At 38.8% G+C, this 16,225-nt stretch overlaps 1 protein-coding gene across 2 annotated transcripts in view; it reads left to right on the forward strand.

The window, feature by feature from the left end:
* Positions 1-16,225, forward strand: part of CDKAL1 (CDK5 regulatory subunit associated protein 1 like 1) — a 362,027-nt gene that overhangs the window by 208,208 nt on the left and 137,594 nt on the right. For both annotated transcript variants that reach the window (XM_042837305.1, XM_042837314.1), the window contains one exon: positions 13,856-14,022. In XM_042837305.1, the coding sequence (XP_042693239.1) occupies positions 13,856-14,022 (167 nt within the window). The remainder of the gene's footprint in view (positions 1-13,855; positions 14,023-16,225) is intronic.

Consider the following 16,225-nt stretch of genomic DNA (forward strand, 5'->3'; position numbering starts at 1 on the left):
ACAATGTGATGGATGCCTGCTGTCTTAAGGCTTGGTGCCCAGTGGTTACTCCATTGGGTTACTCCTTTGGCTGAGCCCTGCCTGTCCTTTCCTGGGACACCACCTCAGTCTGTGCTTCCTCACCTACTGACTCATATTCCTGAGACCTGTGGGAACTCACCACCACAGAGATTTCCAGTTTTCTGTCAGTTTTGGATGAAACTAGTCAGTGAGTTAGATTGTTGCTGGGATAGAATGGTATGTGCACAGCATGATTGCGTAAAGCTTTCTTAGGTATCCTGATTAAAGGTTTATTTCTTAAATATAAGCTTAAGGGATCCAACTCCACACTGGAGTCTAGAATGGGAGGATTTGGTTGCAGTAATGGGTTCTAGTAACTCAGTTCTTACTAAATGCAGAACAGGGATCATTTAGAAAATACATAAGCTCACAGTTTCTCTGTTGCTCTGTATTGCTATTGATCAATGTGATTGATTTTTAACTAGTGCCTTGTAAGACTGCCATCAAAACTCTTGTTGGTGTAGTACCTCTAAATGTAATCGAATGGGGGGAAACTTCATTGTAATCCCAGGATAATTTCTGGTTTGTTTGTTTGGCAGGAGGAAACGAATATATTTCCCTTGGAAGGTTTTTTTTTTTCTAAGGGGTTTCAGTTGATTTTTTGCTTCTGATCTGTAGTTAATACTGTATGGCTATTTAACCCAGTCAGTTCTTCTGATTTTTGCTTGCATTCATGTGTTCAAGTTCATTCTTAAAATGTTTATTTCCCACGTGTGGGCCTCAATCACTCAGTACATCAGCTGAGATAATGCAGGTATGCCTAGAGTTCACTGTAGGTTTCAAGGAAGTGTTTTCATCCTGTGTGTTTTTTTTAATTTTTATTCTTATGCTAGATCTGATCTTTATATAAAATTTACTACATGCTTTTAATTTCCCTTTGAGGAAAAATGTTGAAATAGGTCACTGCTTTTTGTATTTTACTTGAGGGCAGAGATAGGAGGGAGGAAATAACAGAAAATTTCTGAAAATATGTTAAGCTCAAAGAGCCTTTTTATTCCCATTTTTATGAATTTGTTCTGTAGGGACGAAAAAAAATCGTGCTTACTTAGGAGTCACCGTGAGCCTTTAATAAGTTATTTGGAAATTCAAGCACGTGCCACTGGTTGAGAGCTCCTGTTGTTAAATGGGAATTATTGGCAGCCAAAATATGTTACTTAAGAAATGACGCCTTTTCAGACCCTTTGTTGGGTTTCTTACTGTTTCTAACTTTGTTGGAGCTTGTTTTTCTATGCAATTACAAGTAGTGTGTGTAAATAGAGCATGTCTCCTCTGCAGTTGAGCAGTCTGTGATAGTACTCGTTGTGAGTTGTGCTTTGGGTTAGGTGTTCGATGACTTCATAGTGCATTTTGTGAGTTTTCTTTCTTTATCCAACTTCGTGTATGAATTTTGGCATGTTTATTAAAAATGTTCTGTAAAATTTGCTACCTATCATTATGAGAAAATATGAACGTATGCAAAGCAATACTTCTTCACTACGGGGTTGTATTTCTTTCAGAAAAATGGAAAACATTCTTGAATAGCATTTGTAATTGATTTGTGACTCCTCTATACAGTTAAGGTCAGAATTTATTTTCAGAGTTCGTAGTGTCCTGAAGGAAAACTATTTGAGTTCCTCCAAAGATGATTTACATGTGGAATTCTGAGGCCCCATAGCAGTTGCAGAGTTCTGTGACTTGATTGCAGTGTTGCTGTGAAGTGGATCAGTCACTGGAATGCTGTGCTGATGTTTTTGTAAGTTTTGAAGTGCTGAGCATTCCATATTTCAATACAGCTTCTTAGGCATTCTAGCGGCAACCAAAGAAAAACCTCACTCTGTACTTCTGGCTCTTTACCCTGAAACTCAAAACTGATGAAAACTGTTGAAAACCCTGAAACAAGGAACTATCTTCCCAATATCAGCTTCTGTTGCAGCTTCTGTAATGATATTCAGTAGAATCATTTAGTGTAGAGTTGCTAATAAGAGAATACATGACATTTTTGTGCTCATTCAGAGCAGGCATACCAGGTTGGTATGTTATTCAAAGGATTTTTCTTTTTATTCTGGACACGAGAGGATTTTCTGTAAGACTGAACTGCTGCTGCCTGAAGGATTTTTCTGCAAACTGATTTTTGTGTCCCTTCAACAATCCCATAAACAAATGCTCATGGCCTGGACTTCTGTACCAGACGAACTGCATCATTCGCCCTAGTTGCTGTGGTGTTGTATGTGTTCCTGTCACAGTTTTGGTGTGTTGCTGCAGCACGTGTACATCACTGACAGAATTTGGAACCCGGCCTTCCTTTCACTTTCCTCTGCTTTCCAAAGTGAAATAAATATTCTCTCTCTAGGCAGCAAAAAGCTGGTACTTCGACATGCCCATTGCAGAACGGATGAGTGTCAGTGTCCTAAAGCTGAATTCTGTGAAATGATGAAATGCATTTCTCACTGGAAAGGCATCTCAAGTAAAAGAAAACAAATAGCGCCAACACCATTACTCCAACGTTAAAACTGCTGTGCCAAGAAGCTCTGTTTGAGAATACAGGCACCCTTTTGAAGGGAAATGTGATATCTCAGTATTAAGGATGTCTCCTTAAAAAAATAAAAATAAAAAATCTTTAAGGCAAAATCTTTCACGTTATCCCTAATGATGGCTTTCTAACAGTTAATTTGCAGATGAGCAGCTGTTACAGGATTTATACAGTTCAGTACCTTCATAATTTTTTCCCTCAGACTACACTGAGTTATATTTTTCAGAGATAAGTACAGCATGTTACAAGGAAATCATTACAATTTTTTTTAAATGAAGACAGAGGCAAGATTGTATAAGACTTGTAGTTGTTTCCTAAGCGTTTAAAGAGAAATTATTTAATGAACAAAGATATTGCTAGCTTATTTTGACAAACTTTTAAAGTGTTTTTTTTTCTCCATTGTCATCTGCTCGGTGTTTCCTTGCAGGAGAAATAATAAACTTTTTCTTTCTGAGCAACTAGGCTGCTGTTGGAATTCTAGTTTTGAAAGTATCAAGTAATTGCACTTTCAATATTCTTTTGATAGACGTTCCTGAACAGAAGCTCATCTCTGTTAGTTTTGACTTAATTCATGTCTCTGTATTGACATACGATCAGTTCATCAGGAAGTGAGTTATTATTTAGAATAAGACCATAATGGGAATTAATCTGTATGAAGAAAAAACATTAATGTCTTTTAAAACCTTTGAATGATTTCACTTTGACCTCCCTGTGGACATCTCCAACAGATTTTTAATTACATTTTGATTATGATGTATTTTGTTGGTGTATCACTGAATTTTTTGTATAAATTTAGATGAAGGTGGATGGACCCACTGTGTCCTCAGTGAAAATTCAATAGATACACTTAAATAAATTTAGAATTAGGGAAACTCCATGAGTGGCATTGTACAAGTGTTCTATGTAGGCCACTCCAAAAGTAATACCTCTTATATTTGTCCATAGAAAATACAGCAGATACAAAGAGCACAGTAATGCTACTTGATAGAGCAAATTCTCAGCTACAAACACTACTTTTCAACACAGTCACTAGCATTGGCTATACATTTTCACCAGGCATGATCAGCCCACGTGCTGTGCTCTTATCAATCTACATCAGCAGAGGAGACCCTCTGTCACTGTTGCCACTGCTGAAATACACCAGTTGTGTAAAAAGTTGTTTTTCTTGCAAATACAGGCTAGGGTATTCCTAATGAGTTAAATATTTATCTATGCTATCGTGAGGATTTAAGACATCCTGAGAAACTGTACACTGCCCCTCCGTATCTTTGGTATCTGATATTGTCCTTGGAATCGAGTACTTTGATATAAAATAAGATGACTGATCTACAGAAGGGTTGCTTTACATAGAGAAGGCCCCTTTTAATAAATAGTTCTGTATTCCATGTCATCCTTGAGGTTTATTATATCTTTGTTGATAATTTAATTGCTGTGCATTGTTTGACACTAATATTTGTCACTTATGATGGTGGTACTTAATTATATTTTTGTTTGATCAGAACATGTAGGAGAATTTAAGATTTCTGTCTTCATCTTGAGGTATGTAACAGGTCAGAGATAATTCATTCTTGTTAATCTTTTCAGTCAAAGGTAGACCTCAACTTTTATCAATTTTTATTTTTGCTTTAAAAATATTTTCAAATTTCAACATTCTGCTTTAAGTCAAATAATTTTGAACTAGTTTTCAGGTAATTTTAAATATGTGGTGTGTAGATGACCAAAATGTGGCTTCTTTCTGCTGTTGCTATTAATCTATTAGAAAAAAAAAGTCAGAAACTTTGAATGAAAGAACATAATAGGCTCTGGCTCTCAAAAACACAGGAAATGTGAGCTGGAGAATGATCTCTGGAGAGCAAGTTCCCCTGTCAAATGATTCTACCACATCCTGTAACTGGTGTTCAAGCTGCTATTGTAAAATCTGCAAGCTATTCTCATTCTAAACTCATTCTGATTATTATTTAGCTTGGCTACAAATATATTTAATTATTGAAACTTGATATGGCATGTTACTTCCAGAGAATTAATCAGTTTCCATAAAGACATTGTTTAAATTAGCACTACAGAGATGGCTTTTCAGTAAAAGCCTCCGTTAATTAGCACTGCATCCTGTAATGTCACAGAATATGCCTACAGCTCACAACCATGTATGTGAATTTGTGCAGCATGTGACCATTTGCTTCTAGTATTTCATCTGCAACAGACTGATAGCCTGTTTTCATTTTTAAATGGAGAACTTATAATGAGTGACACATTACCCTTTTGTTTTTCCAAGTGAATTTCGAGGTCATAAACAAAATCTCTCATATTTGTCATTTTCAATACAAAGTTTGAAGTAGTTTTGCCATTTGTGTTTCAAAATTAGGCATATAAATGATATATTTTAATTCCTTAGCTTTTTATTTTGGAGAAATATTGCCTTTTCAATAGCTGAAGAGTAATTTTTATTTTTTTTATTCTGAAGACTGCTGGATGGTTGAGTGCCCCCTCTCTTTGCTTGTTGTACAAGGCCAACAGGAACATATCAGTAGCTCATTAATTGTGAAGCATAGAGCTGAGAACAGTAATTCCACACTTCATGGACCTACCTGTCTGTTTATTGTATACAAGACCACAGAACAATTCTAAATCAGTTCTGTTTGAGTTTTCTGAATTGGCATTCCTTTGTGTTTAAATCCCTTCATGCAAATTTTGTTATGTATGGTCACCCAGTCAAAAGAGTGGAACAGTTCAGTTGAAATCAGCCTGTGAAGATCGAGTCCAACTCCACTGCCTGACCTCTTCAGGGGTAACTAAAAGTTAAAGAATGTTATTGAGAGCATTGTCCAAATGCCTCTTGAAAAGCATGGAGCATCAGCTGCCTTTCTAGCAAGCCTATCTTAGTGGCTGACCGCCTTCGAAGACCTTTACAATCTTTTTATTCTGTGGAGCTGAGACCTGCACCCAATACTCAATGTGAGGCTGCATCATTGCTAAATACAGTGGGATAACTGCCTCTTTTGACCATCTGGCTGAGCTGTGTTTAATGCACCCCAGGATGCAATTTGCCCCCTTGGCTTCCAGACTGAACTGCTGGTTCATGCTGAGCCTGCTGTCAACCAGCACCTTTAGATCTGTATAGCTTTAATTTCTTGATGCATGTACTGTTACATAGCATTGGAATGACTTCTTTAATGGTGTTTTTGATTCATCAAAGAATTGAATTAGCTAATTTTGTCCCTGATCATTAGTACGCATAAGACTTAGGCAATAGTTGTGATTCTTCCCTTCTACTCTGCTCTCATGAGACTCCACCTGGAGTATTGTGTCCAGTTCTGCACCCCCAACACAAGGACGTGGAATTGTTGGAGTGGGTCCAGAGGAAGGTCGTGAAGGTGATCAGAGGGCTGCAGCACCTCCCCTATGAGGATAAGCTGTGAGAGCTGGGGTTCATCAGCGTGGGGAAGAGAAGGCTCCGTGGGCACCTTATAGTGGCCTTCCAGTACCTGAGGGGGGCTTCCAGGGAAGCTGGGGAGGGGCTTTTTATAACAACAGGTAGCAGAGGGATGAGGGAAATGCTTTTATACTGGAAGAGGGTAGATTTAGACTGGATATTAGAGAGGAATTCTTTACTGTGAGGGTGGTGAGACTACCCAGTGAGGTTATGAATGCTTCCTCTATGGAAGCATTCAGTGCCAGGCTGGATGGGGCTTTGAGCAATCTGCTAGAGGGAAATGTCCCTGCCCATAGCAGGAAGGGTGGAGCTAGGTGATCTTAAAGGTCCCTTCCAGCACAAACCATTCTATGATCTCTGAAAAAATGGCTTAGTTATTTTAGGATGTCTGTATATGGATTTACAATCTTCAGTTTGATGTATTTGTTTTGTTTTTTTTTTTCGCAACTGGAAGATCTAATGGGAGAATTACTTTTTTTTACATGTGCAAGGGCTTACTTGCAAAACGTGCTGTTGTATATGAAACTAACATGCCTGGAAATAGGAAGACCATAGACAGGTGTCCAAAAGAGAACACACAGACTTTTGTCTTAAAGGGCAAATTCCTCCTCTCACAGCATGAGAACTAGGACCAACTCATGCAAAGTAACTCTTTTCCCTTCAATTTTCTGGAATCATTTTCCTCCTCCGACTTTAAAGCCCAATTCATTATTATTATAATGTATGGTATCATTAATTTCCTCCTTGAAAGCAAGGTGCGTAATGCTGCATTGTGAACACGGAGCTGATATCTTTCCGTCTTGATGCCCTTTGGAGTCTCTCTTGTTCTAGCAGAATAAAACCGGGCTCATAATAAGTTCAGCTGTCATGCCATTTGCAGCAGCAGCAACTGACCTATTGTACTTTTTCCTTTCCTCCCCCTTTTCTTCCCCACTTTGCTAAGAAGCACTACAGATTAACAGTGGGCAAATGTGCTGCTTTATGCTCAAGCAGTAGGCTGTTAGGAACAGCGTCCTATAGGGATTGATGGACCCCTTTTATAAGCAAGGACAAGGGTTAGCTTTGTGGAAGAGAGAAGCCTATTATGCTTATTTTGGTATTTAATGATCAGTTGACCCTTTCTCCTGTATGTTTGTGATTGGAAACACTCTATTATGAAATATTTTTTTTTCTAATGCCATAGAAAGAATAAATTATTTTAACTAAACTTTATTACTTTCAGAGGTATTCTGATTTCTTGTTCAGTTGAATTTGGAATTGATTTGCCTTTTTACTGAAGGGCAATAATTTCAAATGCTAATCTCATTTTATCAAAATACTTTATTTTGCTTATCACTATATTCACAGAAATAAGCATAACAAACAGTATTTGGTATAAGTTATGAAAGTGCTAAGCCCTGCAGCAGACACAGGTAGTAAACTTCCATTGTGAATGCCTTGATGATGAAGTGTTTGCTGCAAAAGGAGAGGTTTTGGTTTTGATATTAGTCCTCAAACTCTTGCTTCCCTCTCCCAGCTGTAACACTTCTTTGAAAATAAAGCTGTGGCTGCTGTAAATGAAGCTTGTATTTAATGCATTACGAAAAAAAGGTAAATCCACTGAGCTGACGTTCTCAACAGTCCATCCTTCTGATGCCTGACTTCTGAAAAGGAAAACCTTGAATACATCTGTGTAACTTCCTTTTTCATAACCGCCTCAGATAAGATGGAAAGCCAGCATTAAAAGAATCTAATAATGGTACACCTATCAGACTGCACATCTGTCTAAATATAAACTATGTGGTAGACTATCCTTACGTTAATGTTAGGCAGCTGTAAATGTAAAGAATAAACAGCTAGCTGGGTCAGAAATCTTTGTTCCACTCTGTGATGTTTTTTTTCAAAACCATCAAAGTAACCTTAATAAGTTTATGCGAAAAGTGGTGGTGGAAGTGTGTGCATGAATTTGTGGTGATCAACTAATTTAGAAAAGTTCCTTTTGAACAGTCCTAATTTTTCTTCTTTTGTGTGTGTGGGTTTTCTTGTTTGTTTGTTTTTGTCTAGCTCTGATTTGGCTCCATATGTTGCATGAAATCACACAAGTTCTAAATGCACTTTGAGGCAAAAAATGTTTGAAACCAAGATTTTTTTTAAAGTTTCTTTGAAATAGCTTTGAGCTGCTTCTCGAGCTGTTTTGCATTAAACTGCTTTCAAGCTTCAATTTCAACTTCCTAGATAGGTAAATAGTGTTTTACTTTTTGTTAGATGCCTTAAAAATCTAAAGCCAAGAGATGTTTCAGGCTTCTTAAAAAGTAGCCAACAGAAAGTTAAGTGGCTTCAAGATTTGATTAATTCTACTGGTTTAGAATATGCAACTGTAGCCCAAAATTTTACCAAGAGTTTGTAGCATCAGGAGTTTGTTCTCATCACTTAAGCTATGTCTGTATTAGATGAACTTTTAAATCAAGTTCCTATTATGGCTTTGTATCATTCAACAAAATTATGCCATCAATATATTAATGTATAGCTTATACAGAAATGTATACATCATAAATCAATGGCTTGTCCAAACCTTTAATTGAATAAAACACCTTGACAAGGAGGAAGTGGGACTTTGTGTGTAGGAGAATGAATGATAGCCTTCCTTTGTATTTCCTTTTCTAATATTCTAGTGTTTCACTACATATTGGCTCTCAAATACATTTGTTTTCAAAGATATGCGGACCATAAAAGTTGGTGTTTTCATTTCCTAAGCACTCTAATATATGTGTCATCCTGTGGGCAACAGGAACCACAGCTGCTTTAAGGCTTGCACTGAACTAAACAGTTGTGAAACATAGCTGCACTTCTTGCTACTGCGCCCTGACATCCAGAACTAATAGAAATAATCCTTCAATGGGAGATAACTGAGTGTGCCTGGAGCTCTGGTTGGTGTCATTACAATGCTTTTGTCCCTCATCATCCAAAGATCACGACAATCAGGAGATTCCTGATGACTGGAAAAAGGGAAACATCGCGTTGCCCTTCAAGAAGGGCAAGAGGGGAACTATAGGGCAGCTGAACCTCAGTCTGTGGGAAGCTCGTAGGGCAGAGGCACTTCTGGGCATGTGAAGGGCAAGGAGATGATTGGAATCGCCTGCAGTAGGTTTACTACTGGCAAATGGTATGTGACTGCCTTCTCAAGGTATCTGGCTGTGTGGAGGAGGGAAAAAATGTAGAGGGTTTGGTTTTCGTTTGTTTGTTTGTTTTGTTTTAACTTGAATTTAGCAAAGTCTTAACAGTAGGGTCTTATAATATGTGTATGCACATTGATGAGGTGTGGACTGGGTGTGTGGACGATAATGTGGCCGAGAGAACTGCCCAACTCACAGAGCGGGGATCCATGGTGTGGAACCTAGCTGGCAGTTCCTAATGGCATGCCTTGTTGATCAGCGTGTTGATCCTGGATCAGTACCTTGTATGTTTACTAACAGTGTGCAGAATGAGGTATGAAGTGCATTTTTAGTGAGTTGGGAGATAATACCAGAGTGATGAGGTAGCAGGCAAACTAGGGGACAGGGCTGATAGACCTAAACGATATGGATAAATGGAGTGGCAGTAACTAAATAGAATTCAATGAAGGGAAATAAAATCTGCTGGCCTTCTGTGATGGAGTAATGGCGTTAGTGGACAAAGGAATGGCAACTACCTGGACATATGCAAGGTCATTAAGATGGTCCCACACCACATCCTTATCTCTAAATTGGAGCAGTATGGGTTTGAAGGCTGGACTTTTCAGTGGATAAGGAGCTACTTAGATGGTCACAGCCAGAGAGCTGTGGCCAATGGCTCCTTGTCCAGATGGAAGCTGGTTATGAGTGGTGTCCCCCAGGGATCTGTCTTCAGATGGGTGGTCTTCAAAATCTTTATCAATGACATGGACAGTGGAATTGAATGCACTGTCAGCAAATTTGCTGATGACATCACGCGGAGTGGTGCGGTTGATGCTAAGGAAGGAGGGAATGGCATGCAAAGGGATGTGAACAAACTAGAGAAGTGGGCCCATGTGAACCTAATGAAGTTTTAACAAGGACAAGTGGAAGGAATTGCACTTAGATCAAGGCAGTCCCAGGTATGCGTAGAAAATGGGAGAAGGGTGGCCAGCAGGAAGAGGGGGGGAATTGACCCCTTCTACTCTGTCTTTGTGAGGTTCCATCGGGAGTACTGTGTCCAACTCTGGAGCCCCCAGCAGAAGAAAAGATATCATGAAAGTTATCAGAAGGCTGAGGCAGTTCTCCTGGAAGAAAGACTGTGGGAGCTGGGCTTCTTTGGCCTGGAAAAGGCTACAGGGAAACCTTACTGCAGCCTTCTAATACTTAGAAAGAATATATAATCAGGATGGAGACCAACTTTTTACCTGGGCGGATAGTGATTGGACGAGGGGGAATGGTCTTAAACTAAAAGAGGGAGGGAAGATTCAGATTACATTTGGGTGGAATATTTTTTTACTGAGTGGATGGTGAGGTTGTGACATGAAAGTTGTGGATGCTCCACCCTTGGAGGCATTCAAGACCAGGTTGGATGGGACCCAGGGCAACAGGATCTAGTGGTTGGCAACCCTATCCATGACAGGGTATCTGAATGATCTTTAAAGTCTGTTCCAACCCGTGCCATTCTAGGACTTTATGATATTGTACGTGGAATAGCGAGAACATCAGAACTGGCTGTCTCCCACCATAGCAGCCTGCAGAGAAATTAAACAGTAGGCCAATGAATAAAAGAATTTCAGTAGGATTAGCATCTGATATTTTAATTTCTTTTGACGGTTTTGTAGATTGAAGTAAATTTTTCAGATGGAGTAGATTTCTCTTCAAATTAATAACTGTGCTACTGCTGAAAAGTGTTTTCAATAGTGGCATGGAAATAAAGTGAAATATAAAGGTCTAGAATTTTTAAATTAAAGAAACAAATCATTTCAAGTGGTCTCTAAAACTGAAACATATATAAAGTCACTGTAGGATTTCTTCTTCCCTTTATAAGGATTGTTTAGACTGCTCTAGAAAAATTAAGTTAAAGCGTGTTTCAGATGATCTGCAATTGTTATTATTTATAATGAGATGCTGGAGAAGGAATTGGTTCAGAACTTCCTTTATTTACTTGGAAACATTTTGTTTTCCAACATTTTTCATTCTCAGTCATCTCCAATTACAGCAGGGCACAGCTTGGGATCCAGCTGTTGAGGTTATTCTTGTGCTGGGTGGTGACGGCAGAATGAGGAATAAACTATGTGCTCTGACCAAAGACAGACATGTAATTACTTGAATATAATGATAATTGACCTTAATAATGTAACAAACTCTCTGAGTTTGCACATCCAATCTCTGCAGGCTGGATCAATTTTCTTGTTTACAAAATCAGCTTGCTTTTATTAGCACCAAAATTATCAAATAACAGAATGGCATATGAGCTGGTCAGGCTTACTACAGAGGAAGGGAAACAGAATGCTATCCCCAGCTAGACACTGGATTTGAATAGTTTTCTACATACAGTTTTAGTGCAGAGGGGCAGAGGGCTGAGTGAAAAAAGGGAGGGATTTTCCCCATTATTAAGAAGACTGGGGGATCTATTGTTTTATTATGCAGTTTAAGTAGAGGCTCCTGAACTTGGGATGCAGAGGGCTAGAATAAACAGCTTAGCAACAACTGCCACCAAGCCTGATTGCCATAGTTGTTCATGGAGTTCACTTACTCTTTTTGTAAATACAGCGTCTTTAAACATGGGAAGATTCATTTCACCAGCCTGAAATTGGGAAGGAAGCTCTCTAAAATACAGGTGCTCTCCCCCTGCTCCTCTTATTGAGACTTCATCTTTGGCTCTCTCAGCATGAATTATTCCCACTGCTTATTGTTCAACATCGTGATAGGAGAGCAGACGAGACAGTTAACTCTTGTTGTTGCTGGTTTGCTATTACAGCTGTTTCCTCTTCACGTGATTTGGTTTGAAGTTCCAGCCCACCAGGGTGCTAATGGTCCCCACCTATACAGCTTTAAAACCTCACTGTTGTTTTCCACCTGAATGTTATTTCCATTCCTGGCCAGATGAAAGCTTAAAAGTGAGATTTACTCTATTTCAGTAGAAAAACAGCAAGTGAATTACTGTTTTGTAGCGTGATGGTAGCTATTGGAAGCTGATATAAAGAACACAACAGGATGCTAGCCATCATTTATATCATGTGTTGCATTTATTTCTAAAATGTGGGTGATCCGTAATTCACGTGTTTTTTTTTTTTTTTTCTATAACTCAGGAAAATGTAGGGCAAACAAATCTCAGAACACATTTTGTAACATTGTACTGTCTGCTGTGAATGCAGCTTTAAAATGCTCAGCAACTACAGTGGAACCCAGTGTATGATTGTGTGTGTAGGCAAGTTCAGTGTACCTAAGGCACTGGGCAGCCCTGCTCAAATGTTGCTATGAAGCTGTGATGGAAAGTTGGATGCCCAGAGAGCACTGCTTCAAGAGTGCTTGCCACTAGGCTCCTACAGACCTATGCATCTCTCTCTTTTTATTCTTAAAGCTTAACAACTTACTAAGTGATGAGTTTCTTAGTTTACCTTTAATATGTGAATGTTTTCAGCTGCAATTAATGAATCACTGTGAGAATTCTTCTATCCAAACAGAATTATCTTTGCTTGACATAGCTGCTGTCTACCTTTATGGTCCATCTGCTGTCCACAGTGAGAGTTTCCATTTTTATAAAATTTGTGGTTTTCTTGTTGTATCTCTTCTTATTTGATTTGATTCTGTGTAGTTCTTTGTATTTTCCTCATCTGAAAAATATTTTCATACTGTAAACATTCTTATTTTGCGATACTTTCTCTGCTTATCCAGAGAGTGCTTTGATGCTTTGTGATTGCTCTGACGAATGGTTATAGTGTTCAGATGGTTTTGTTTATTGGTTCATTGTTTTTCTTAGAAATCTAGCCCCTAATGAGTTAATGCTAACTTTTCTTAGTGGGAATCACAGGAATCTTCCTCTCAGCCACCCTGTTTTCAATGGCTTATTTCTCACTTCGGAGCAGCGAGGGGGAGGAGGGGAACTGCATTATTAAAAAGATGGGAGCTAGGCAGCCTGATGGAAGTGGCTGCGTGAAACCTTGTTGCTTTCAGCCATTATTAAAGGATGGTGCAACATTCCCCCTCTTTGAGCAAGAGCATACTATTGCCAAATTTCAGTTTTTGGGGTCGATGCTCTTTGCAATACAACTCAAACGTACTATTTCCTAAGTCCCTGACTGGTGGAAAATAAAGTATAAACAGGCAGGAAAAGGGCTTTTCAACACTCTTACTTAGTCAAGTAGTGATGACTAACTTTTTAAATGCAACCTTAATATATTGTATTTTCTCATTGAAAGAATTTTAGCAGTTATTCTAAGAGGACTGTTAGTCGTTATTCTTTAGAGCTGTTTTTGTTTATTGGAAGCTTACCAGTTAATAAGTTGACTGCTAGTAACAGCCATGAGCGCAAACTCTTTGCTTGGGTAATGTTGCTTGCAGTGCTTAATGAATTAGGTTCAAAAAATAGAGCGGAGTACTAGACGTGACTGACTTGCTGTAGAGGCAACACAGAATTAGTCATTGGCTGTGAATGTTAATCACTCCACAGCAATGATAATTTACAGCATTGTTGTAGCACTCTTGTGCTCATAAAATGAACTTAATAACCCTCTGCTACCCGTGGGATAAGCCTGCCTTCCTTCCCTCCCCCTTACAATTGAAAACCTAGTCTGGCTGCATAATGGCCTTGTGAAATCCTGCATTAAAAAGAGTGAGCAGCTGTAAGATAAAATAAACAGCCCTAAAACAGATCTGTTAATTATCTCCACCTTTTATTCACAGAGGGTGTTTGTGAGATATGGCTGACCAGTGAAGACACAGGGGCTTATGGCAGAGACATTGGCACAGACCTCCCTGCACTTCTGTGGAAGCTGGTCGAAGCTATTCCTGAGGGAGCTATGCTGAGGCTTGGCATGACAAATCCTCCCTATATTTTAGAGCATCTGGAGGTAAGGAAGGAAAGAAAATTACTTATATGTTAGACATTTATTGATTGAGTCAGTCTAGAACCCTGTATATAGTGCATTTTATTTTAAGTGGTAGCTTTAAAAATTATGGTCTGCAAGTAAATTTATGGAATTGCACTAATAGGGTTAAACCATTTGCCTGATGCAGCAAGTTATCTAGATAATAAGATATTCAAATCATTTTGGAATGACAATATTGCTGAGGTCCCTGACGTATGGAGCTTCATTATAGTGATGCTCGGCTTCTGTACATGTCTGCTGTTTTCAAGAACTGAAGCAAATATCATTAGCAGGCAGTGGATTCATGGATTAAAGTTGTCTTTGTGATACAACACAGATGAATGTTTCCAGAAACACAGTAAGCAGGCCTCGAACAACAATATATTCATATTCCTATGGCAGATGCTATTCTGAGTATAGGGAGAGCTTCCATGATTAAAAAATGGAAGTTTTAAGTACGTATCCGCGTAAGAAAAATGTGTAGCAAAGTAGTTCCATCAGATCCAAAACAATGCGAACAACGATGTGAATTTGAAAGGGATGTGCATGTGAAGCACAAAGTGAGCTTGTTCTCAAACATTGCATGGTTTGGTTAGATTCTGTCACAAAATAAAGGTTGTCATTTAAAGTGGATTTTGTAGCCTTATGTGTCAGTTGTATCCAGATAAAATAGCTGTTGTCTGTGCTGCTTTTCTTATGACATTACAGAGTTAAAAGTTTGCATTTGGATCAGAAAAATACTGTCTTTGGCATCTTTTAACAGAATAGCTACTTCCTCTTCTTCAGTAATAGTAATAATGCACTTTTCCCTTTTGAAGCAAGGTATCTTATCTTGATAGAACTAAACTGTTTTTCACTTCCCAAGCTAAAGAATGCAATCTTCAGAAGATTCCTAGGAAACTTCTTTTATTCTTTAGCTTAACATGCACTTCAGTTAGATAGAGCCTTAAAAACAGTTTGAACTAAAATCTGAGAAAGTTGTTTGGTTGTGCAGCTTTGCATTCTTCAAAAAGCATCTTATGCAAAAGCAAGCAAGGCCTCTATTAATTTTTACTGTCTTTGTTTTCATTTTAACTCATGTTATAAAAAGTGTATTTTGGTATAGAATGCTGCTTTTGTCCCTGCTGCACAACTTGTGAGTACTCCCAGAGGGATTTTCTTTTCTTGTTTCCTGCAACTGATTAAAACAACTGCTCTCCCCAGCTAAAGAGGGGCACTGCATTCGTCTTAATTTTGATAGAAGCTGAGCAAGGTAGAAGGTGTGTTACATAGGTCACTGTGAAACGAATACCTCCTATTTGTTTTGATGGAAATAATGACAGGTACAGTAACACTGTTTGATAGAGAAAATTCTCAGCTGTAAAACACTAATCACCACCATTAGCTATGCATTTTTGCCTGCCTTGGGCGGGAGCCTGCATGCTGCACTCATAACAGTCTGCACCAGCAGAGGTGACCTGTTGTCGTACCACCACTGCCTCACTGTGCTCACATCCACTGTCGGGTCTCTATCAACATTCAGCAAGTGTGGATGGACGTCAGTGGGTGCAATGTGTTCTGCATGGATTCATTCAGCTGTACCCCTTTGCTTCATACACACTTCCACATCAGATGCCGTTTTGTCGGGCTGCCCCTCTGCTGCCATCTGTCACAGGGCTACAGAATATTGTCAGGAAGATTCAACCTCTGCTGCCATACCACCATCTGCCTCTGATACTGTGGGCCAACGTAATAAAATAGGAGGCATTACTTTCAGAGAAGCCCTGATACGTTCCTTCAGTCAGTAGTTGTCTTACCATAAGCATTTCACTGTGAATTCTTCCATCTGTAATCTTTTCATCTGTCTGTAATCTTTGGTTTTCTCATTTTTCTACAAAGTTTAGACTCTTGATCTTACTTATATTTAGGAAAGGACTCTAATCTCTTTAAAAACAGATCTAGGGAGACTCAGACCTACTGAAAATGTACATTTTTGCTGTTGCTTTGCAGAACATGCACTGTGTGTACACAGTACTGTTTGTACCACAGCAACATCTGCTGTTGCTTCTCCTCTTAAGTTACATACAATTTCCAGTCTATATGTTGTTTTTGCGGAATGTTTTAATCATGTTTATGTCTTCACTGTATGTCCAAGAATTCTGGAGCTTGAAATTTGGTGAAATAATTCTGATAATTTGTCAACCTG

The sequence above is a fragment of the Centrocercus urophasianus genome, unplaced genomic scaffold (assembly GCF_019232065.1).
Source record: "Centrocercus urophasianus isolate 14NV4802_14NV808 unplaced genomic scaffold, USGS_Curo_1.0 seq_11, whole genome shotgun sequence".
NCBI lineage: Eukaryota > Metazoa > Chordata > Aves > Galliformes > Phasianidae > Centrocercus > Centrocercus urophasianus.